General features: G+C 43.2%; 1 protein-coding gene across 3 annotated transcripts in view; it reads left to right on the top strand.

Annotated features, from left to right (window-relative positions):
• khsrp (KH-type splicing regulatory protein) overlaps positions 1-23,423 on the top strand; it is a 45,242-nt gene that overhangs the window by 17,778 nt on the left and 4,041 nt on the right. For 2 of the 3 annotated variants that reach the window (XM_072564417.1, XM_072564418.1), the window contains exons 3-20: positions 845-883; positions 2,451-2,487; positions 3,160-3,209; positions 4,683-4,754; positions 5,725-5,739; positions 6,415-6,472; positions 7,098-7,269; positions 8,299-8,397; positions 9,175-9,282; positions 10,724-10,826; positions 11,840-11,940; positions 14,623-14,770; positions 16,033-16,193; positions 16,374-16,474; positions 18,380-18,477; positions 19,638-19,754; positions 20,197-20,280; positions 21,225-21,305. In XM_072564417.1, coding sequence (XP_072420518.1) covers positions 845-883; positions 2,451-2,487; positions 3,160-3,209; positions 4,683-4,754; positions 5,725-5,739; positions 6,415-6,472; positions 7,098-7,269; positions 8,299-8,397; positions 9,175-9,282; positions 10,724-10,826; positions 11,840-11,940; positions 14,623-14,770; positions 16,033-16,193; positions 16,374-16,474; positions 18,380-18,477; positions 19,638-19,754; positions 20,197-20,280; positions 21,225-21,305 — 1,644 coding nt within the window. The remainder of the gene's footprint in view (positions 1-844; positions 884-2,450; positions 2,488-3,159; positions 3,210-4,682; positions 4,755-5,724; positions 5,740-6,414; positions 6,473-7,097; positions 7,270-8,298; positions 8,398-9,174; positions 9,283-10,723; positions 10,827-11,839; positions 11,941-14,622; positions 14,771-16,032; positions 16,194-16,373; positions 16,475-18,379; positions 18,478-19,637; positions 19,755-20,196; positions 20,281-21,224; positions 21,306-23,423) is intronic. The other variant, XM_072564419.1, reaches the window with a different exon arrangement.

The raw sequence follows: 23,423 nt of genomic DNA, 5'->3' as shown, positions 1-23,423 counted from the left end.
GCCTTAAAAATAGCTTCTTTGTTTGTGTTAACTGTACAGTGCTTTCACAGTGTCTCGTTGATGTCAGCATGTCATAGTGGGAAACATGCCAACAGGTCCTCAATGTAATGACTGATCCACAGCGTTCAAATTATTCCTTCTTATTGACTGGGTTTGGTTCCTCCTGCAATTCAGGATCAAGCAGGCACTGCCCATCCATGTTCATCTATGTGTATTTTCAGACCAGAGGATCTTCACACACCTGAAACTGAGCAGCCCCATCTGAGTGTTTCTAAGCCCCATTGTATCCCATGAGGGTACAAACAAGAATTTTTTAAAAATCATACATACAGTTAACCTTACAGTAGCCCAGTAATTGTTTTCAGTGAATTGTGGAATTCAATCTACCAAGTATCTGGAAAATTCCCAAATTCCAACTCTTCGAGGAATTTGACATTGCCACTGAATCACACCCCAGTTGACCCCACATGCAGTGATTTATTTGCAAATGTAGCAAATCCAGAATGAAGCGTTCCAGTAATACTGCAAGATCAGTTTAGAGCAAAGATGATGTACGTTCTGTGGTCATGTCAACTAAGTTTAAATTTAGCAACTTGCATTTTCATTCGAGAGACCAGATATTAGCCTTGTGTACTGGCACCGGCAGGGTGTCAAATGTTAATGGTACTCCAGCAATATTAAACTCCTGCTCCTGATGTGTGCAGTATTGATCAGGGTGTGGAGAAATGTGTGAAGAACATCTTCAGAATATGACGTGAGTGTTTTTATGTTTCTGTGGGCAGCTGCTTGAATTTCTTAAATCTTTCAGTTGTAAAAAGAAAAATCTTCAATTTCTCTTTTACAGATCAGCCGGATAGTAAAAAAATAGCAGCACAAAGTGATCGTAAGTAGCCATTTGTTATGTACACTTAGAGAAATGATTTGGCCACTGTTGTCACTAGGGTTTCGGTCAGACCTGATAACTGGGGCAAGTGAAATCTCAGGGTGCTACAGGCAGCTGTTTCATGCTAGTATTTCAAATGTCTCAAGCAATCAGTGTGTTTGATTGTGCCATGACAGAGTTACAAATTCCGCTCTTCAAAAGTTGGGTTTTTGGCAGCAGTTATTTTTAAACTGTGAAATTTTGGATTACCAGTCAATGAATCATGGTGAGGGCAGTTTGAGATCAGAGGGATTAAAGAGCATCAACACGCTACTAGCTAGCTATGAAATTGGCTCTTCACAAGAAAATAAACCCATTATCAACACTGCAGCACTGGATTCAGTTCACAGTCAGTGATTATTATGCTGAAATATTTAAGTGGCTGCGTTTGATAAAATAAGTTTCTTAAGTTTTGACATGAGCATGAGAATAAGATTTTCATGAATTACTGATAATATTTGAAGAGGGAAATCTGGTGAAATGAGTCTAAACGGTTTGGAGGTACATTTGCCTTGTCTTTTGAGCTCTCAAAGCTTCTTCTAAATAAATGAGGTACAGAAACACATTGAGTGGAGTAACTACTTTGACACAATGCCTAGCAAAATATCATTAAATTTTACAAAATTGGACAGCAGATTAAACTGAGACCTGCATTTAGTACCTGCTGGTATAACATCCACATATGGAAAGGAGACCTCGAACATGGTGCATCCAAAACGAAGGTACGGGAGCCCCAAAGATCACTTTACAACAAGGTTCAGCTTACGGCAGTAGAGACAAGTCTTGGGTACTTGCAACTCATAAGAAATCTTTGTGAAGATTACCCAAGTCTTGCAACCAGTCATTTGAGAGAGGCCTGACTGATACTTCCACAAATTGGGGAAAGAAAGATTTCATTTCTCTGCTGTAATTTCGCTGTGGTTGTGGAGCAGAGGAGTTCTTGATTCACTCTATCGACTGACCGGTTGTATTGGTATGTCTAGTTTTGTGTTGTTTGGTGCCTTTGATTAATTGAAAAGAACCATTCACTATAGCTTGAGTTTGAGCACTTAAGTGCCAGTCTTTGAGTTGCTTTGGTGAAAGCTGTGTAGCTGACCTCCATTTTCTCACTGTGAGGGAAATGGTACAAAGGGACCATTTTAAAACAAAAACTGGAACTGAGTCAAGAAAGTGTAGCATCAGTCATTACCTTTCACTGCAAACTGGTGGCCCAATTGAGGAGTAGTGTGGTGTTTGCAGTATTCTTGCATTCCTCCATTGTGGGGAACAGAAGTCGTCGTCATTGTCGTCTCCATCCCTACGTAAAATACGTTCTCCTAACATGAAATGTGTGCATTCTTAGCAATGGAAGTACTGTTTATTTCAGTCATATTATAAAGCTCTAGAGTATGTGTGCAGTTATGCCGATGAGATTTGAGTGAATTTGATAGCAATCTCATACTTCTGGCACAGGAGTATTGCAATTTTGTCTGTTGCATTGCATTTGAAGATATGTAGCCTTTAACTGTGTCCATGTTTTCTTCCCCAGCAATCGGAGCTCAACTTGCAGCAATACACCAGCAAAGGTAAGCAGAGCTTAATGTTGAAGGTCGGTATGGAGTTTATCTCCTCCTCTGTCCCCATCTCACAAAAACCAACACGACCATGCCACAGATGAAGAGTCCAGCCCTGAGCTTTCCTGTTGATGATAACACAACATTGCATCAGCCAATCTCAGTTGCAGTAACATTGAGATGCAGCGAGCCCCTGACAATTGCCAAATTATAACTCTTGTCAGGAGCCTGAGTATGATGTCTTGAGTCTGAACACCATATCCACTCTTGATCCAAACTCATTTGATTAGTGTGGCACTTCACTCATGTTTGTGAGGGTGTCGCACCCCACAGGAGCTGAAATCCAAGAGTTCAACCCCTTAGGCGTGGAAATGAAGAGAGATGAGTTTTAACCAAGGATCCTCAAGCACAAAGTATTCAACAGTTTAGAATTAAATATGCATACAGTGTGCCCACAACATGTCGAGTCAGCAGTCCTGTAGTGTGGCAAGTCGTGATGTATGCAGTTTGTCAATATGGTATTGTTTAAAGGCTTGAACAGTTTGTCATAGTGGCATTTAAGTTTAGAGCTGACTATCTAAGAACCAGTTTTCTAAATGGAAAATTGGGATGTGACCCTTGGGTTCTCTTGTGTATTTTATTTCTGTCAGTTTGTTTGGTTTTGGCATCTATCTTCTTTTCCAGGGCAACCCTTACAGAGGATTACAGAGTGCCAGATGGGATGGTTGGTCTTGGTAAGTCTTAATGGAATAACAAATGAGTCCAGTTTTATGTTTTTATTTTCAGTATGATCCTCCTCATGTCGCTGAATGCAACAACTCCAGTACCATGTCCAATTTACCTTATGAGACCAGACAACTCGTGTCCTAATCCAATCCTGTGTACATACACAGAATGAGCTATTTCAGTTGCATGTTAAGATGAGAGGATATGGGACTCAAATCAAGTGGTCCTTTTAATGTTTCTGTATTCTGAATGACAAAGTTTCAAAAATGATGTCTTATGTTGATGTGTGAGATGTTCAATGTTTAAATAACAAAGAGATACATCTAAACCTGTCAAGCTTCTATAGTATGTATAATATGTAAAAATGCTGGATGCTTTTTGATTCTTTCACTCTTGTATTCTAATTTTGCTGCTTGATGGAGAGAAATGCTTTTAGAAATTGTCTCTTTGTTTATATACTTGTACATTCTCAACCACAGTCGGGACATTGGTAGGTGAGATTTAATTCCCAATGTAATCTCCTCCTCCTCTACAGGTGGTGGTATTGTTTTCATCAAAATTGGTTGTGTATGGGACCCCATTTTGTGGTTATTGTAATGAACCTGTTCAGACATGCTCTAACACACCAGTGGCACAGGCAGGACTTGAACCTGGCCTTTCTGGCCATAGGTGGAGATATGAACCCTGTACCAGAAACATCTTAATTATGTTCAATTACCCACCCTGACACATCTGCAGACAGATGGGTCTTAAAAAGTCTTTGGGCCAGAGGTAGACACACTGGGCCACTTTCAGTTGAAAGTTATCCTTTGAAAGAATGGAGAAAGGCACCACTGAGATGGATTTCCTGCTTGTAAAATGGGCACATTAACCCACCGAGTCCATTTGTACCTTTTTTTTTCCTGTCAGTGAAAAGGACTTAATTGACCTGAATCTATGCAAAGAATGTTAATTTCTTAGAGTGCTGAATTTGTTCCCAAAATTGCAATTTTGGGGTGCTGTATTTGTCAGAGTTTCTACTTAGAGTTGTCTTGCAGATGTTTTTTGAGTATGAAGGTGTTACCTTGATCCATAACCCTGTCATCCCACAAATCACTCAATGCTCAGCTTCCAGTTACATTGCTGCTAAGTGGCCATTTGACTGAAGGACTACTTGTGGAACCATATAAGAGACCCCATTGTTGTCAAGTATGGACTGGGGGTGATGAGGTGTGATTGTTTTCAGTTCGATGAGGGGGTTGCAGTACTTTGGTTATACTAGTACATACATTTGCCTGTTATTTGTAACATGCATGCTTAATTGGGGATGTTTTGCAAGACTGTCACAGGCTGGTCTGATTTCAAAAACTTGCACTAAATTACATTGATCTGTGCTGTCAACAGTGTTGAAAAGTATTCAGTGTCCCTGTGTCGATTTCCAAGATGTGTTGTCACCCGATGGTCTATTCTTGCCCAGTTTGTGAAATGCTTATTTGTTTTAGTTATAGGCAGAGGTGGGGAGCAGATAAACCGAATACAGCAGGAGTCTGGGTGCAAAGTACAGATTGCTCCAGGTATTTAAGCTTTTTAGCTTGGTTTCTTAATTTCACATTTTGATGCATTTGTTTTTTTTTTGTTTAATATTCAAAAGTTAATTGTAGCTACACCATGTATTCATAATGTTGAAAGTTAATTTTAACTATCTTTTTGGAAATGAGATTGATATTCTTGGGCTGTTCTGCTAAATCTAGGCTTGATCTTCTTGATTAGTATTTTACTTCAGTATAAGTACAGATCTGTTTAAATGGTTAGTTTGGGATTTGCTTGAAGTTTTTGTGTCTCCACCCCCCCCTCCCCTCCCCCCGAAAGTGCAGTCTCCAGGTTTGAGCTGTACTCTGTGCTGATCTCAGACTGGGCTGCAGCTGGTATGCCACAGGCAAACGTAGCACCACACTTGGTCATGGGGAAAGGTCAGCTTTGACCTCCATTCCAGTTGTTTGGTTGGCAGTAGATATTGAGCAAGGACATGATTTGGCCTTGTGTCTATGATTCCAATGGTCAAATCACTCTTCGATGCTTCCTGTTTAGATTGTTTTGTAAAGAATGGTCACTTGGCTAGATACCAGCAAGCTGTTGGCACCCATGACCTTTACCTAATGAAACCTAATTTTGCCAATAATCAGAAGAGATCTTTGTCTTCAAAACAACTGATTGAAGGATATGTATGTTTTGTAATTGGTGACGCACTCCCGATAGAGTAATTAGATTGCACATTGCCAATTCAAGTAATGTCAGCCCTGAGATTCATAATTTTGCTGTGCACCTTTTGGAATTGTTCTTCCTCACCTTGAAGGGAAGTAACAGCTTTCAAGGCGCTAGAGTCGGGGTGGGGAAGGGGGTGGGGGTGGAAGAAGAAACAACCCCTGGGCCCTGTTCTGGCCATTGATAAGGTCGCTCCACACACAAAACAAAGATCCGAATCCAGTGCCAGCAGCTTGTGTTGCTGAAAATCAAAATAAATTGTGATTTTTCTTTCTTCCTCAGGGCCAAATTCTGATGGTGAGTCCAACTGTTTTGTACTCGATCTGTGACATAACATGCACAGTTTCCATTTTATCTTTCCCTTGTTGTGATTTGCCAGTATTATCCAGAAAATTGTTTGCAACATTTTTATAATGTCAAATAGATTCCTTGTGTGATCACAGCCAAAATAATAGCAATTTTCTTTCCCAAAAAATAATGCTGCTGGTTGAACATATGCAACAGTTGGTGCCACATTCACAAGCAGAGAACAGTGCAGTTGATATCTCTCCCAAATTACCTTGACTGCAGCACAATTCTGGATGCTGTGCCAAGTTCCGTCTACTCCAGCTTGAAAAAGCATGGCTTTTTGTTGGCCTTCAACCATAGCATGTTGTAGATGTAGACATTTCTGCTTAACTTGAGGAAATTGACATTTTATTTCGGATGGAACTGTAGAGATATACTAATCTACTAAAGTGACAGACTTTGGTCTGGCTGCAAGATCCTAATTCTAGTTCTTATCTCTCATCTTGTACATCTGGAGGCTTACGCTGTTGCACATACAGCAAGCTGGCAGAATTCAAGTCCTTGAGGGCAAGTCTTAAAAAGGCTTATTTTCATTTATTACTTTGTACCCTGAAGCATGTTTTTATTGAATATGTTGGGAATTTGTGTTTTAAATGAACTTAATTAGAAATTGTTTTCTCACAGAAAGTGGAGGTCTACCAGAACGATGTGTCTCATTGACAGGAAATTCGGAGTCAATTCAGTAAGTGCAGATGTATGTCTGTTCTGTAGTCAAGAAAAAGAAGACTCTTCCTTGTGTTGGAGTAACATGTTGGGTTTAGATTCTATTTAAAGCAGCATGGTTGAGAAAGCAGGAGGCCAAGCCCTGCTGGGCAATTGAGTTCCCTTCTTGGGGCCTTGTCGGCCTGAGTTCCTTCAATGAAAAACTTAACAAGAAGAGCTTTCTTGGGAATCATTGTCTACACTTAAACCCTTGATGAAAAGAGGAAAGAGAGAGCACTAGAATAAGGTTTTTGGCCCCTTCAGTCTATACAGTGGTTCTGGATGGTGGCTGATCTATCACCACATCTCTCCAGGTGCCTGTACAGCAGTGATTATCCAGGTCTGGGCACATTGTTGCAGTTTACAACTGCTGGGAATGGACCAAAGATCCATGTCAACTTCTGTAGGATATTGTCAGATACAATCGTGAAAATTTATCATTTATAAATGTTTGAGAAGGATTTTCTTCCAACTCTCGCTACCTCTGTAACTGTGCAGGATTTCTCAGGGACTAACTTCAGAGCAAGAGAATTATTTGCCAGTAATTAAAATGACAATTAAACGCTTTATATCATGCAATCTGCATTTCTGTGCATTGTTTGCAGGACGGCGAAAATGCTGCTGGATGAAATAGTTTCTAGGGGTCGCGGTGGGCCTCCAGGTCAGACCCATGATACCACGAATGGACAAAATGGATCCATTCAGGAGATCGTGATCCCAGCAGGAAAGGCTGGGCTCATTATTGGCAAAGGAGGGGAGACCATCAAACAACTTCAGGTACAAAATGGAAAATGAAAAAGGAACGTGTTGACTTGAAATCTAGAGGATCAGTTTATTGAGAAGAATGGCTTTATTCAGGATATCAAATGGAAGCTCACAAATGGAAATGTTTGGAGTCCAGCTAGACAGGAACTGAATCGAAGCATCCTGGTCAATTTGATATCCCCCTTTTTACTTCGAGTTCATTCAACCCATTCCAAGGCCTGAGAGTCACAAAAGGCCAAATCACTTGTTTGAGTGAATTGTTACTTTGAGGACTCTAGGATCCTCTGGACTTAGTTTAACTTAGTATTTGAGATTCCAATCAGGATGGACTCCTATTAGTATCTATAATGTTGTCACATTTTGCAAGAAGGGTGAAGCAAATAGAAGCACTTGATACAGCAGAGGGTGGAATGTGCTGCCAAGGAAAACAGCAAGAGGCGGCCAGCTCGAGAGTGATCAGAACAGAGAATGTTGGGTGATTCTCAGCAGGTCAGGCAGCACCCTGAGACAGAGAAACTGTTCATGTTGCTCAATGTTCCATTTTGTTTCTCACTCTCTAAACGCTTGAACTGCTGAGTATTTCCAACATTTTCTGTTTCCAGTTCAATTTCCAGCATCTGCAGTGTTTTGTCTTTTATGCAGTTTGAGAGAGTTAGATTAGTGCCTGGTGGAAAATTTGAAGGAACCTTGAAATTCCCAGGGTTTCTTGTCTGTTTTGTACTTTCAACTTTGTTCTTTGATCAAACCGGAGAAGCTGTCTCCGGTTTCCACCCTGTATTGTACAAGTTTGGACAGGAGGCTGTGTGGCTCTTAACTGATAGCAAAGGGAATGAAATGACTGGCCTGAAGCAAAATGATGCACTCATTGTACACGTGTTTGATCCTTCACTTGCTGATTGCACATTTAAAAGAATTTGAAATGAGGTTTGCAAGATGCTAGTTTTTAAGGTAAAAGTTGGTTCCTGAGTTTTCTGAACCGGGATCCTTCCATTATTCTTCCTTTTGGACGGTCCTCCTGAAGTTTGTCGTCTTTGTAAACAGGAGCGTGCTGGAGTGAAGATGATTTTAATCCAAGATGGTTCACAAAATGCGAATGTAGATAAACCACTCCGAATTATTGGTGATCCTTTTAAAGTACAGGTATGAACGTTTATATTATCTAAAATCAGACTCTATCATCTCTGTACGGTTTCACTACCTCTAGCTTGTTCCCACGATTCTTACAATCACCCGAAGGAGCACAGATATTCCTGGCTCTTTCTTTTCCACCACCATCTCCTTGAGTACCATTTCTGTCCTTTCACCTGTCACTGAGGAGCTTGTCAGTAAAATGGAGTCCAGTTATCTGTTTCCCTCTGTTGCTGACCAAAGGACCTTCCCCAGCCCCAGTGCTGATCCACCTGTAGTCCCTCTTCCCTTGTCCCTGCCCTTACTTGCGTTGATCCTGTTATCCGTAAACTGCTTTCTTTTGCATTGCCCTTATAGATCATGATGCTAATTAATTGGCGTTGTAGTGGACTTGCTGCTTTAATTGCTGTTCACTTTGTTTACAAGTCATTAACCCCTCCCTTAGTCTAATTTCTGCACTTCTGAATTAACACCAACTGTTTACAAGAGTTTCATTTCTTGTGGATTGCCCTGAACTGGGAAGATTTTAGGTTTTAATAAAGTGCGGAGTTAATTGGGTGTTTATTATTCAGATTAGTGACGTCACAGAATGCTGGAGCTGATTACTGATGCAGCTTCCCCTAATCATGTTTACAGTGTGTTGCTAACATTTCCAATCTGAATCTCAGTTGAAATTGTGGTAAAGCAATTGTGAAGTAGAGTTCTGAGCCTACCAAGAACAATTTTGCAGCTGCTCTTTGAGTTGTAGTTACTTTATCTGGTTAACCATCTTTGCAATGTTTGTTGTAGCAAGCACGGGACATGGTGATGGAGATTCTGCACGAGCGTGACCAAGGAGGATTTGGGGATAGGAATGAGTTTGGCAACCGAGGAACTGGTGGAGTCGGTGGTTTAGATGTAAGTGTTTGTGATTTTCGTTGTTCACTTCTGATTTGGTGGATGCTTTAAAACTGCAATTTAATTTGTATGAAGCTGCACAGGGCTTCTAAAATTAATCTGTTCACTCTGTTCTGTAAAACTCACTGGTTATAGTTCCAATGGGTGCCAGTACCTCGTTCAAATCTTCCTGTGAGGTGTCTTGTCTTATCCTTACCATGGAGATCATAATAAGTGAGCCCAAGGTGTCCTTGTTGGTATGTGCCCACTGCAGGCCAGGGTCACTGGTGTTCTTGGAGAAAGTTTCACTTTGCTTAACCCAGCTGATTTCTGGTTGAACTAACTTCATTTACTTAGTCCTGACATTCTGACCTAGGCCAAGGGTTAGCCGCTAGTCTCACGATGCTGGAGCCAAGGCACAGATATAGGTATGGAGTGTGTTTCTGGTTGTGGGACAACCCTGCACTTGGGATCTGAAATAGAAAGCAGATCCATCAGTTTCCCCTCTCCTCCCCCATAGCAATAGAGTTTAGCAACTGTACAAGTGGTCATTTCATTGGCCCAGTCGAGATGGCAAGAAGAGAATATGCGAGACCCTGCTCATATTCAAATCCTTTCTGGCTAAAAGAGAGCTGCCAGAGGACTGGAGGATTGCAAATGTCAATCAGTTATCAAAGTGAAGGAAGGGTGGATCATGAAATTACAGGCCACTCTAACCTCTGGGGAAGTTATTAACAAATTCTGAGTGATAGAATATATCTGCACTTGGAGAGAGACTGGCTTATCTGCGCAAGTCAGCATGGATTTGTTATGGGAGGTCCGCATTTGACCAACTTGATCTAATTTATGGAGTTGGTAACCTGGAGTGTTGATGAGGGTAACGCATCTGATGTCTGCATGGACTTCAAGGCTTTGATAAGGCCTCTCAGTGCAGCCTGGTGAAGAAACGGAGTCTGTGGGATCCAAGGCATTGATGCAAAATTATCTGAGACACAGAACAAAGGTCAATAGTAAGAGCATTGCTTCTGTCCCTCAAAGTCTCTCTTCACGGGGTTCCACAAGCGCGTTTCCTACTGGGGCCCTTGCTGTTTGCGGTATTTGTTAATGATTTGCACTTCAATGTGGTGAGCATGGTCAAGATGTTTGTGAACAGCATGAAAACCGATAGGGGATTAGTGTGAAGGACAGCTCTTAACTGCGAGAGGATATCAATGAACTAGATAGTTGGGCAAATGGAACACTCCAGAAAAGTGTGAGGCACTACACTTGCTGAGGGGCTAACAAGGTTACCCGTTGAATAGTCAAGATCAAAGGAGTCTTGGGGAGGGGGGTGGGGGGTTGGGTGGGGATGTGTGCGTGTGCACAGGTCCCTGAAGGTAGTGGGAAACATGGTCGGGTGTTGTGTGAATGTTTGAGAAGGTATAAATGCAGTGATTTTTATCAATCAACTCTTACACTCTAGGTACCAGTGCCACGGCATTCAGTGGGAATTGTGATTGGACGCAGTGGAGAAATGATCAAGAAAATTCAGAATGATGCTGGAGTGCGAATACAGTTCAAACCAGGTCAGTCCCATCACCCCCATTGAGTACCTGAAACCTAAATATCAATCAGACTCCTCCAGATGGGAATATGTAGGCCCATGTGAGTGTGAAAATACTGAGTTAATGAATTGTCCTAAACCACTCACTGTTAGCACAAGTGAATACTTCTTTCCAGGTTCAACCTTCTGCAATACCCCCTTGTTGCAGTAGATGAAGACCCACTATTGTTAAAGCTGTTTTCGGGGAAACCGAGACACTGCCTGGGAGGTTGTTTTACAGAGAACCACTGGAATGTGTTCAGAATCCTCTAGTGTACACCTTTGTAGATAATTTGGGTTGGTCTGAGTGGGTGTGCAAGGTGCCAATGTTACTGTTATCTTTGTCTTGGGGCATAATGTTTTTTGTTGTGGCTCTCTTCTCCCTTGCTTCCCTCCCCTAGATACCTGACTGGGAGCTGAAGGTTAATTATAAGCAGTATTCCTCAATTTAAAACCCCATCTAGAGAATGTTGTTGTGTTTTGTTTTTGAGCTGCTGGCCTGGAATAATATGAAGATTGAGCAATGCAGCAGGGATGTTCAGAGGTTTATTCTTGTCAGTACAGGCTTATTCTGCTGCTGCCTGCTCTGTCAGCTGTAACAGATCCAGGGGCCCATTGAGTCACTATCTGGGAACTTGTCCCCTCCCCTTGACCAGGGACTGATGTATGGTGAAGAATATAGATTCCATCTCTTTACCACCCCCTGAGAAAGCCATGATACTCAAGTTCTGAGTGCATGCAACAATGTTGCCTGTTGTTGAAAACATTGCACCCACTGGGGTGTGATTGAGCTCTCGTGTCAGCAATGAGGGTGAATATGACAGTTGGCTCTCTGCATCCCCTGGCTTAAAAACTGCGGATTTTTTTGGAAATTTGGTTCATTGTTTCAGGTGCTGTCTGTTCCAGTTGGACTAATTTCTGTGATGCATACTGCGGCTGCTCTGGAACTGCTAACTTTCATCTTTAAATAAAGTCCTTTTCCTTTTCATCCCGTAGATGATGGGTCTACGCCAGATAAGATAGCACATGTAATGGGGCCTCCAGAGAGATGCCAGCATGCTGCACAAATAATAACTGACCTTCTGCAGAACGTGCGGGTATGGAGTAGAGTTTTATTCTCACTTTTCTTCCTTCCTGATTTCCTGCCCTTTTACTCTCCACGCCTAAAGGTGGAGAGTATTCCATGGATAGTTAGGCCTCTCCTTATTAGTCCATTTTTTTTCCCAAAGGATGGTGAGGCAAACCAGCAGAGAGGCATCCATGTTGGCATTTGAAATCAGTGTTGCACGCCAATGTGTGTCAGGAATGAGCAATATAAAATTAAAGTGCAGTCCTAAACCTCAGTAAATTGGTTTTTCTGGGATTCCAAGCTGACTTTGAGAACCTTTTTTCAGTGAATTTCATGCTGTGCAGCCCATTTTGTAGGCTGCTCCTTCATGCATGATTCATTCTCCATGCTTTACATTCCCGGGCTTCCAACACAATTGATGCCTGCCTGTCTGAGAGACTATTCTGTGGGTCAAATCAGATTGTGGCTGCCTGATGTCTTTTGGGAGGTGTTGTCAAGATGACCAATGAACCTTCTAAATTGTCTTTGTTACCCGTTCTTTTCGCCATATGCTATCTTTAAAGTTTCCACTCTGCACAGCCGATGTGCTGTTGCCTGTGATTGGGTTATGCCAGGGCACACAGCTAAATAGGGATCTTTGGTGGTGAACACAGCGATTGGCAATACCTGCCCTGAGATCTTGACACTCATCCAGTTCCATTACATGGGGTGAGAGTTGTCTGTTCCATCGTGTTGAAAGAAATGTTTTCAAATCAGCAATAGGCTTATGAAAATTGGTAACCTTGCATAATGTTGGTATGATCTGTGTTGAATTTCTAAATAGTTTTTGAGGAATACTTTTGAAATTAGACTTGAGCTTCTGTTCCCACTTGAATGCTGAAAAAATGTAATATGAACTTGTGCAATGGTAAAACAAGAGGACAGATGCTTAGTTTTTCAAATTCCAACATGATTGAGCAGACCAAAAGTCAATAACTCAATTATTTTGAAATAAATAAAAGTTTTAGTTACCTTACTATGACTGGAGGATAGCTTCCTCTTCAAAGATAGTTTGCGGCACGGTGGTACAGTGGTTAGCACTGCTGCCTCACAGCGCCAGAGACCCGGGTTCAATTCCCGCCTCAGGCGACTGTCTGTGTGGAGTTGTACATTCTCCCCGTGTCTGCGTGGGTTTCCTCCGGGTGCTCCGGTTTCCTCCCACAGTCCAAAGATGTGCAGGTCAGGTGAATTGGCCATGCTAAATTGCCTGTAGTGTTAGGTAAGGGGTAGATGTAGGGGTATGGGTGGGTTGCGCTTCGGCGGGTCGGTGTGGACTTGTTGGGCCGAAGGGCCTGTTTCCACACTGTAAGTAATCTAATCTAATCTAATCTACAGCTTACTAATTGGTTTATTGTACTGATATGATCTATTTCACCATTTCCACACAGATTTCTTGTTAAAATCTCTTTTGGAAATAATCATTGTCTGAGGTCAGGAGGAGGTGGTTAGATTGATATTTCAATTTGTGATCTTTTGTTGGATTGAATGAGCCAGCTTCTCTCTGCAAGTGGATTGACCCAAATGTTTCCAGCAGTTTCTGTTTTGCAGATTTGTAGTTGCTACCATCTTTGAGCTTAAGTTTGACCATGCAAGATGCTGTTAACAAAAGTGTTAACCTGATTTCGTTTAGTGTAAACTGGGTTGTGCTGCCACATGATTAATATTCCCAGCCACATTTGCTGTGCAAGAAGTCAGCTTTATTTAGATTCAAGTGATGGAGTCACAATTGCAGCATGGTGCTCATCGTACCTTCCTCCTCTGCTCTCCCACCCAGACACACACTGACCTCATTTGCTCCTCTCCAGTGTGCTGGATCACTTCCCACAACACTGCCTGTTGGATTTCTCTATGAAGTTTCCAGTAGCATGCTGGCTTGTGGTAAGGAAGGGATCTGGAGCCACAACGTCCCTCCAAGCGTGTTGGAGTGTTCCCACAGCAGGGAGAGTGTGACAGAGACCGACCTGTTGTCAAGCACCATGTACACTCGGGAATTGTCCCCACAGGAAAGCTCAAACTGTTTGACAATGCAAGAGAGCTGAAGTCATCATTGAAATTACATTAACTTGCTACTTTCCCCACTTAGCAGTGGGGAGGTTCTGATCCAATCAGACGTAAAGATGTTGGAGGAAGTAGCAATGTGGAATTCTTTGACCAAACAGCTTTAGATACTGGGGCATTGGAAGCTTCCAGCACTGAGTCCACTGGAGCTTTTTAAAACCTTTTTAAAGGTGTTCAAGAATATACATTAGAGTTGAGTTACCAATCAGCAATGACCTAATTGAATAGGGTGTAGACTTAAACTTCCAAATAGCTTCCTTATCTTGTATTGAGGTCATTCTTGTGAGAAATTTGGGAGCTGGCTTTAATTGGCCAGTTTTTGTTTTCAGCTTTAGCAAGCCAGGAAAAGCATTGACCACATCTGGTTTAAGATAGATACTTTGCTCCAACTTTAAAGCCTTTTGGGGTGCTGCTTGTTTGACGTGCTGAGTTTATGACAGTGGATGCTGCAAACAACTTTTCATGTTCATTCCACTGCAGAATACCTGAATTAGCAAGTTCATCCAGGTGATCTTACTTCGAGTCCATCTCCGAATGTGTTCTGAATTCTCATATGATGTGAATGTTCTGTCTTATTCTCTGACTTGGTGTTGTAAATTGTGTGCTTATGCAGGCTGGTCCCACTGGTCCTCCTGGACCTGGTATGCCTGGGCCTGGCCGAGGAAGGGGAAGGGGACAAGGCACGTGGGGGATGGGCCCCCCTGGAGGAGAGATGGCTTTCTCTGTCCCCAGCCACAAGTGTGGATTAGTCATTGGCAGAGGTCAGTGGTTGAGTCAGAATGATTTTTACGTTACATCTTTGTGCACAAATTTGTTTTGTTTTCTTTCCATTGTGGTTTCTCACTGCACCTTATTTGGTTTGATTGATTCGAGGCATTGTGGGGGTGCTGGGGAGCAGAAGGCAAGGGAAGGGATGACTTGGGACAGAAACCTGAAGTGGTACAGCTTTAATAAACTAATCTCGCTGCAAATGTTCTGCACACCTCTACAACATTATTAATAGAGCAACTCCTATCTTTTGTTTTATGTAGAGAGCGATTTGGTTACATTGCTGAGCTACAGTTAAGTTAAAATTACAGTTAAAATGCACGAAAACAGACCCTTCGGTCCAACCCGTCCATGCCGACCAGATATCCCAACCCAATCTAGTCCCACCTGCCAGCACCCGGCCCATATCCCTCCACACCCTTCCTATTTATATACCCATCCAAATGCCTCTTAAATGTTGCAATTGTACCAGCCTCCACCACATCCTCTGGCAGCTCATTCCATACATGTACCACCCACTGTGTGAAAAAAAGTTGCCCCTCGGTCTCTCTCATATCTTTCCCCTCTCACCTTAAACCTGTGCCCTCTAGTTCTAGACTCCCCCACCCCAGAGAAAAGATTTTGTCTATTTATCCTATGCATACCTCCCATAATTTTGTAAACCTCTATAAGGTCACCCCTCAGCATCCGACGCTCCAGGAAAAACAGCCCCAGCCTGTTCAGCCTCTCCCTTTAGCTCAAACCATCCAACCCTGGCAAAATCCTTGTAAATCTTTTCTGAACCCTTTCAAGTTTCACAACATCTTTCCAATAGGAAGGAGACCAGAATTGCACACAATATTCCAACAGTGTCCTAACCAATGTCCTGTACAGCTACAACATGACCTCCCAACTCCTGTACTCAATACTCTGACCAATAAAGGAAAGCTTACCAAACGCTGCCTTCATTATCCTATCTGCCTGTGACTCCACTCTCAAGGAGCTATGAACCTGCACTCCAAGGTCTCTTTGTTCAGCAACACTCCCTAGGACTTTACCATTAAGTGTATAAGTCCTGCTAAGATTTGCTTTCCCAAAATGCAGCACCTCTCATTTATCTGAATTAAAACTCCATCTGCCACTTCTCAGCCCATTGGCCCATCTGTTGTAATCTGAGGTAACCTCCTTCTCTGTCCACATGACCTCCAATTTTGGTGTCATCAGCAAACTTATGTTCGCATCCACATCATTAATATAAATTGTTGGAACCTTGCAGGTGGCGAGAATGTGAAGGCAATAAACCAACAGACTGGTGCATTTGTGGAACTGCAAAGACAGCCCCCGCCTAATGGTGATCCAAACTTTAAACTTTTCACCATCCGAGGGTCACCTCAACAGATTGACCATGCTAAACAGCTCATTGAGGAGAAGATTGAGGTAACGGCACCATTCATTAGGTTTATAACCGATTTAAAACACACACTCCATTTGCAGGAATTGATGCAAGTTATTTTATCAAGTCATCTGCCAACAACTATGCTTGCAAGTCCATGACTGAAGATCAGGATAGAAGTTTACTTGACTCTTGTACTGAAGCAAAAAATGTTCTGTTTTCAGGGTCCTTTGTGTCCTGTCGGACCTCCAATGCCTACTGGTCCGATGGGACCTTTCCAGCCAGGGCCCTTCACCCAAGGACCCCCAGGAGCTCCTCCACCTCAGTAAGTCAACGGTCTGTTTGTGTAATATGTATTCCCTGTCTCTTTGCCGTGTGATTGAGTTGGGATCAGGATGGTCTTCTGAATGGAATGGTGTGTGGGTGAGCAAGGACACTGCTTTAAAATACATGACATGTGGGAATGTTTACATATTCGTTGCTACATGGTGTTTTGTTACTTCCGGCCCGGAGGCTGGGAGTGTACTTGGTGATCTGAAGTGCTCACTTGGTGTCAACTATGATGGCCTTCCAGGAAACTGGGTCGCAGCAGTATCCCAGCACCATGGCCAGGGTTCCACTGTCTCTGCTTTTGAGATAACTCCAAACGCGGTTGGGCAGCTTATCTAAAGTCAGGGTTCATGTAACTTTCAGAGAAGGTTTGTCGGATATGGATTTCCACTGCTGGAGACGTGCCTGTGTTTTTATTGTCATTTCCTGTCAAATGATCATTGATTACGGATGTAGGTTTGCTCGCTGAGCTGGAAGGTTCATTTCCAGACGTTTCATCACCCTACTAGGCAACATCTTCAGTGGGCCTCAGGCGAAGCAATGCTGAAAATTCTTGCTTTCTATTTATATGTTTGGCTTTCTTTGGGTTGGTGATGTCATTTCCTGCTCCTTTTCTCAGGGGGTGGTAGATGGGATCTAACTTGATGTGTTTGTTGATAGAGTTCTGGTTGGAATACCATGCTTCGAGGAATTTTTGTGCATTTCTTTGTTTGGCTTGTCCACAAATGAAGCTGCATCAGAACATTATTTCAATGAGCCAACACACACTGCAGCACAGAGGAACTATGCAGAGCAGAGGAAAATCACCAATAGTGTTTTCAAAAAGAATGGGTACCCAATGAACACAGTGTTCCGATTTCTCAGCAACAAACCCAAACAAGCAGACAAAACACGGCCAGAAACACTAGCCACTCTCCCTTATATCAAAGACATGTTGGAAGTGACTGCCAGCCTACTCAGACCCCTTGGCATCATGGTAGCCCACAAACCCACCAACACATTAAAACAGCAGCTAATGAACATGAAAGACCCTATACAGACGACAAGCAAAACTAATATCATTTGCAAAATACCGTGCAAGGACTGTAACAAAACACACATTGGACAAACGGGCCGAAAACTAGCCACCAGGATACATGAACACCAACTAGCCACAAAAAGACATGACCCTCTTTCACTAGTATCCTCACATACGGATGAGGAAGGACACCACTTCGACTGGGACAACACATCCATTCTAGGACAAGCCAAACAAAGACATGCACGAGAATTCCTAGAAGCATGGCATTCCAACCAGAACTCTATCAACAAACACATTGAGTTTGACCCCATCTACCACCACCTGAGGCAAGGAACAGGAAGTTACTTCATCACAGGAAATGACATCACCAGCCCAAAGAAAGCCAAACATATAAATACAAAGCAGGAATTTTCTGCATTGCTTCACATGGGGTCCATGGAAGAGGTTACCTCGTAAGGTAACGAAACGTCTGGAAATGAACCTTCCGCCTCAGTGAGCAAACCTACATCTGAAACCTCAACCTGAGCTACAAATCTTCTCAAAACTTGCTAAGATCATTGATTACCTCTCCCAAGTGTGAAACTTGTGTTGAAAAGGCAAATAAGTTTACTTCCCGCTTGTTCCCAGCAGCTTGGCTCAGTGAGTGCCTGCTCTGGTTATTGTCTGCTGCTCTCGACCCTAGTTACGAAAGGGTTCCACTGAAAGGGCTGTACTGATGCAGGCACTGAGTGTCATCAGTGACAGGAGTATCAGTGGTTCACACTCTTTCACTGTAAGTACACTTCCAATCGGATGTAGAAGGGTGTGGATGAGCCAAGAGGCTTGAGGATCTTTAACTGTTGTGAGCTGAAATGTCTAACCACCATTCTTCCCTGACAGTCCTGCTGCTGGTGGGCCACCTCCTCCACATCAATATCCTCCTCAAGGTTGGGGCAACACGTACCAACAGTGGCAGCCGCCTGGACCACACGACCCAAGTAATTACTAACCTTTTCTGGCTTCCTTCACATTGTTTTAGCCACACTTTCTCAGAATCTGCAAGTACTGAAGCATGCTAGCTCAGTCAGTTACATGACCTGGGCTGCCCTCTGAGATGCTCGTTCATCCCTCCCTTTGTTCAATCCTAAACATGAGTCCGGTGTTTCTGGAACTGGATTCGCGTATAGCCCCAGGTCTGGTTTCCTTCCCTCTCGTACATGTCTAATCCAGTTCCAGTCTATCCACAATCCTGTGGGTTCACGGTCACTTACAGCAGTATCCATTTCCACATCTCACAAACCGAATTCTCAAAAGTCATGTACAAAATCAAACTAGTACAAGTTGGACTGTTAGCTCAGTTCTCTGTAAGTAACCAGTTGCTTCATTGCCATTCCTCTCAAAGGGTCCTCATCATCATTCTCATGGAACTAACACCTGGAACAAGTCTTTTTTTAAGCTGCGCTATCCTGCCAGGGTTCCTGTCCCAATCTTTAAATCTTCCTCATGAAACAAAAATGTCCTTTCTTAACTATTAGTACTTAATATGTTGAGTTAGTAATAGGGTGGCCATTTCACTTCTCCCATGTAGCAGAACTGCAGCAGCTTTTGTGTTAATCCCAGTTCCCTGCCCTGTCACATTGCTTCACTTTCCAAATCAGCCTCCCTTAAATTATCCACCATTCATCATCAACTTTTGATTTTAGTTAAATTTGATATTTTGATCCCTATATTCCAAATTTCCCTGCAAGAAGCAGTTGTTTGCTATTCATAACTTTAATTCCTCACCTGAGTTTGCCTCATTTAGATCTCAAGTCGGTTGATGATTGGGCTGCCAAGAGTACTTGTTGAATCTGTGTATCATTGTGCTTTCTGGTACTTGTCTGTCTGCTGAGACCTGACTGCTGAAACTTTCTAACAATTACTTCCAGAGCTTGAATTCTTCCTGTTCCTCTTCTGTTCACCATTTCACGAGCTCTTGGTGTTTGAGTACTTGGTGTTTTCCACAAAACTGTGCTGATGCCTTTCATTATGCATTTCCAAAATACTTTTTAATACCTGGCCTTGGTCATGCTCCATTTTAACTTTTTGGGGTGGGGATGAGAGTTACTGGGGGTCTGTTCCCTTCTCTGGAATATGAATACTGTGTTTTGTGGTGCAGGTAAAGCTCCTGGCGATCCGAATGCAGCTGCCTGGGCTGCCTATTACCAACAATATTACCAGCAGCCTCCTGCACCTGTACCACCCCAGCAGCCAGCTGCTGCTCCACCAGGGCCAGGTAAGATGGTGGCTGTGTTGTTTCCCATGGCGAGCATGTTTAAATGAAAGGTCACCCTGTGGAACCAGAGTGAGCTTCTGTGCTAGTTTAAAATCAGCTAAGCTTAAGTGGATTCATGTGCAGTGTCAGTGTAGATTTTTTTTTTACTCCTTCTGAGTAGGACTCGAACACTTTTACATCCTGCCTTCGAGGTAGAAGCGATCATTCAGCTGGATGTAAAACTGGAGAGAGAAACCAAGTTAATGTTTTGAATCTAGAATCTAAATGTATGTTCTGAAGGTGGGTCACTGGGCTCAAAATGTTAACTGCTTTCTCTCCACAAATGCTGCCACATCGGAGTTTTTGTGGCAATTTCTGTTTTGTTGTAGATTTGTCACTGTCTACAGGAAGGTTGCTGTTCCCGATAATGCTGTTTTAATTGTCTTTCCACTGTTTTAAACAGACCCAACTCAGCAACCTCCAGTTCAAGGACCAGGAGGACAGCCTGATTACACTAAAGCATGGGAGGAATACTACAAGAAACTAGGTGTCTATCTCCGCCTGCGCGTCGCTCGCGCTCTCCGCCTGCGCGTCGCTCGTGCCGTTGTGCTCGTGCTAAGTAAACGAGCTTGCTACAGCATTGTTTGTGCTTTCTCTTTCTTCTCAAACCACCACTGCTTCCCCCTCTCTTCAAACCCCATCCTGTATTTGAGTAGTTTATCACCAGGTTGGATTGTAATGGGCTGGTATGAATATTGCTGATTTTGATTTTGAAGCTAATAAACAGGAGCAGGAACAGATTATAACAGCCTACGGTCTATTTGTATAGATGCTTCCACTTATAAGGCTGTAAGACATAGGAGTGGAAATTAGGCCATTCAGTCCATCGCTCCACCATTCAATCCTGGCTGATAAGTTTCTGAACCCCATTCTTCCACCACCTCCCCGTATACCCTTGATCCCCTTGATACTCAAGAACCTATCTCCCAGTCTTAAATATGCTCAGTGACCTGGCCTCCACAACCTTCTCTGGCAGTGGGGTCATGTCGAATTAAGGGAGCGCAGTTTAGAAATAAATGAGTTAATTTTAAAACTGAGATGAGGTTTTCTTTTTAAAGTTATTCTGGAATGAGTGTGTTGCTGGCTGGCCCAGCATTTATAGCCTGTCCCTCGTTGCCCCTTGAGAAGGTGGGGGGTGAGCTGCTGCCTTGAACCGCTGCAGCCCACCTGCTGTAGGGTAGACCCACAATGCCATTAGAGAGGGGATTCTAGGGTTTTGACCCAGTGACAGTGAAGCAAGGGTGAAGCCCTGACCAGTATGTTTTTGTTATTTCTGATCCTAGAATCCACTTGCTAATTCAGCTCAGTGACCAGTTGAACTTCCCTCGCTTCCCATTGGTCTTTCCCATGGTCTAGAAGTGCCTTTCTTCAGTCCTGTTTCTCATGTCTGGGATATTCTCTCAGGCTTATTTTTTGCTTTCCCTTTCTCAGGTCAGCAGAGCCAGCCCGGCCAGCAGCCTGGTCCCCAGCAGGATTATACAAAGGCATGGGAGGAGTATTATAAGAAACAAGGTCAGCACTCATTCATCACAAGTCTGCTTCTTGCACTGTCGATCATTAGCTTTGTTGAGCTTTAACTTTGGGAACTTTACAATTAAACTTGGTTTTGTTCTCCAAGAGCTGAACTCCGAGACCGAATCACCACTCGAGCCTACCCAGCTGGCTGCAGAGTGAAGCTCCTACTTCAGGGCTCTGGCATCTCCAAGTTCCAGCCGTACCAGGAACGCCACAACTCTGCATTCTGTAGCACCTTTCACCAAGTCCTTACTACCAGCCACGTGCTTTTAAGTTCAGTTACTGGTGTAATGTAGCAAACATAGCTGCCCTTTTGTGCTCACTAAGATCCCATAAGAAAGCAAAATAATAATGGCGAATGATCTGTTCTTTGGTTGGCCAGATTACAATAGTCACAGTGGCTATGGGAACGTACATACTTCTGAGGAGATAGACAGGGCCTTGGTTTTGTGTCTGTGCTGACAGTGCAGCACTCCCTCAGGTCTACACTGGCATCTGGATAACTGAGACATTTTTCAGTTTCCCCCTTTAGCTGTCCAGCAGCCGGCTGTGTCTTGCTTCCAGTGTATTCCATGTGATGCTAGTGTCCTATGGTCAGACACAGACTGGCTAAACCTGACCACATGCATCCAGGGAATTTTAAGCCAAGCATTAGAATGAAGGTTCTGATTTGCCTGGGTTCACAGCTCCGATCCAGAACTCATGGGTGAACCTTCAGCCTTTCACCTGTTTTCCTACTTGGTGGTGTTCTGAACCCCATTTTGAAAACTGTGCAGCCAACATCCCCTTGTAGTGTACGACAGAAATGTGGAGGTAGTTTTGGGAGCACTTGCTGATAGTGTTAGATTGGTTTGTTCCACTGAGGCAAGGAAGGGATTGTAGCGTGAAGGAACCCTGGGTGACAAGGGATGTGGAACATCCAGTCAAGAGGAAGAAGGCAGCTTAGTTAAGGCTGAGGAAGCAAGGATCAGTCAGGGCTCTAGGGGGTTACAAGGTAGCCAAGAAGTAACTGAAGAATGGGCTAAGGAGAGCAAGAAGGGGGCATAAAAAGGCTTTAGCGGGTTGGATTAAGGAAAACCCCAAGGCGTTCAACACGTGAGAAACATGAGGGTAGGGCCAGTCAAGGATAGTGGAGGGAACTTGTGCACGGAGTTAGGGGAGGTCCATAATGAATATTTTGCTTCTGTATTCACTACTATGATACCATAGTTTGATTAGAGATCGTCAGCATGGCTTTGAGAGGGGCAGGTCATGCCTCACAAACCTTATTGAATTATTTGAGAATGTGACCAGACACATTGAAGGTAGAGCAGCAGTTGTGTATTTGAACTTTTAAAAAGACGTTTGATCCAGTTCCCCTTGGTAGGCTCATTCAGAAAGGAAGGAAGCATGGGACACGGAAACCTGTCTGACTGGATACAGAATTGACTGGCCCATGGAAGACAGGGTGGTATAAATGGACAGTATTCACCCTGGAGCTCAGTGGCTAGTGTTGTTTCATCGGGATCTGTTCTGGGATCTCAGCCGCCCTTGATTTTTGTAAATGAATTGGATGAGGAAGTGGAAGGGTGGGTTAGTAAGTTTGCCGATGACATGAAGGCTGGAGGGGTGGTGGGCTACTGGAGGTTACAATGGAACTTTGAGACGATGCAGAACCGGGCTGATAAGTGGCAGATGGAGTTCAACCTGGAAAAATGTGAAGTGATAAATTTTGGAAGGCCAAATTTGAATGCAGATTACAGGGTTAAAGGTGAGATTATGCTGCAGCCCCAAAGCCCTGGTTAGACCACACTTTAAATATTGTGTTAAGTTCTGGTCGCCTCAGTATAGGAAAGATGTGGAAGTTTTAGAGAGTGCAGAGGACATTTCCCAGAATGCTGCCTGGACTGGAGGGCATGTCTTCTGAAGAAAGGTAGAGGGAGCTCAGGCTTTTCTCATTAGAGCAAAGAAGGATGAGAGATGTATAAGATGAAGAGAGGCATCAATAGAATAGTCCAAGAATTTTTCCAAGGGTGGAAATGACTGTCACAAGCAGGCATCATTTAAAGTTGATTGGAGGAAGGTATGGGAAGGTGTCAAAGGTTTTTTTTACACAGTGTGGTGGGTGTGTGGAAT

This window comes from Chiloscyllium punctatum, chromosome 46 (genome assembly GCF_047496795.1).
Source record: "Chiloscyllium punctatum isolate Juve2018m chromosome 46, sChiPun1.3, whole genome shotgun sequence".
NCBI classification, from domain to species: Eukaryota; Metazoa; Chordata; class Chondrichthyes; order Orectolobiformes; family Hemiscylliidae; genus Chiloscyllium; species Chiloscyllium punctatum.
This window is presented reverse-complemented; position numbering and strand designations above follow the sequence as displayed.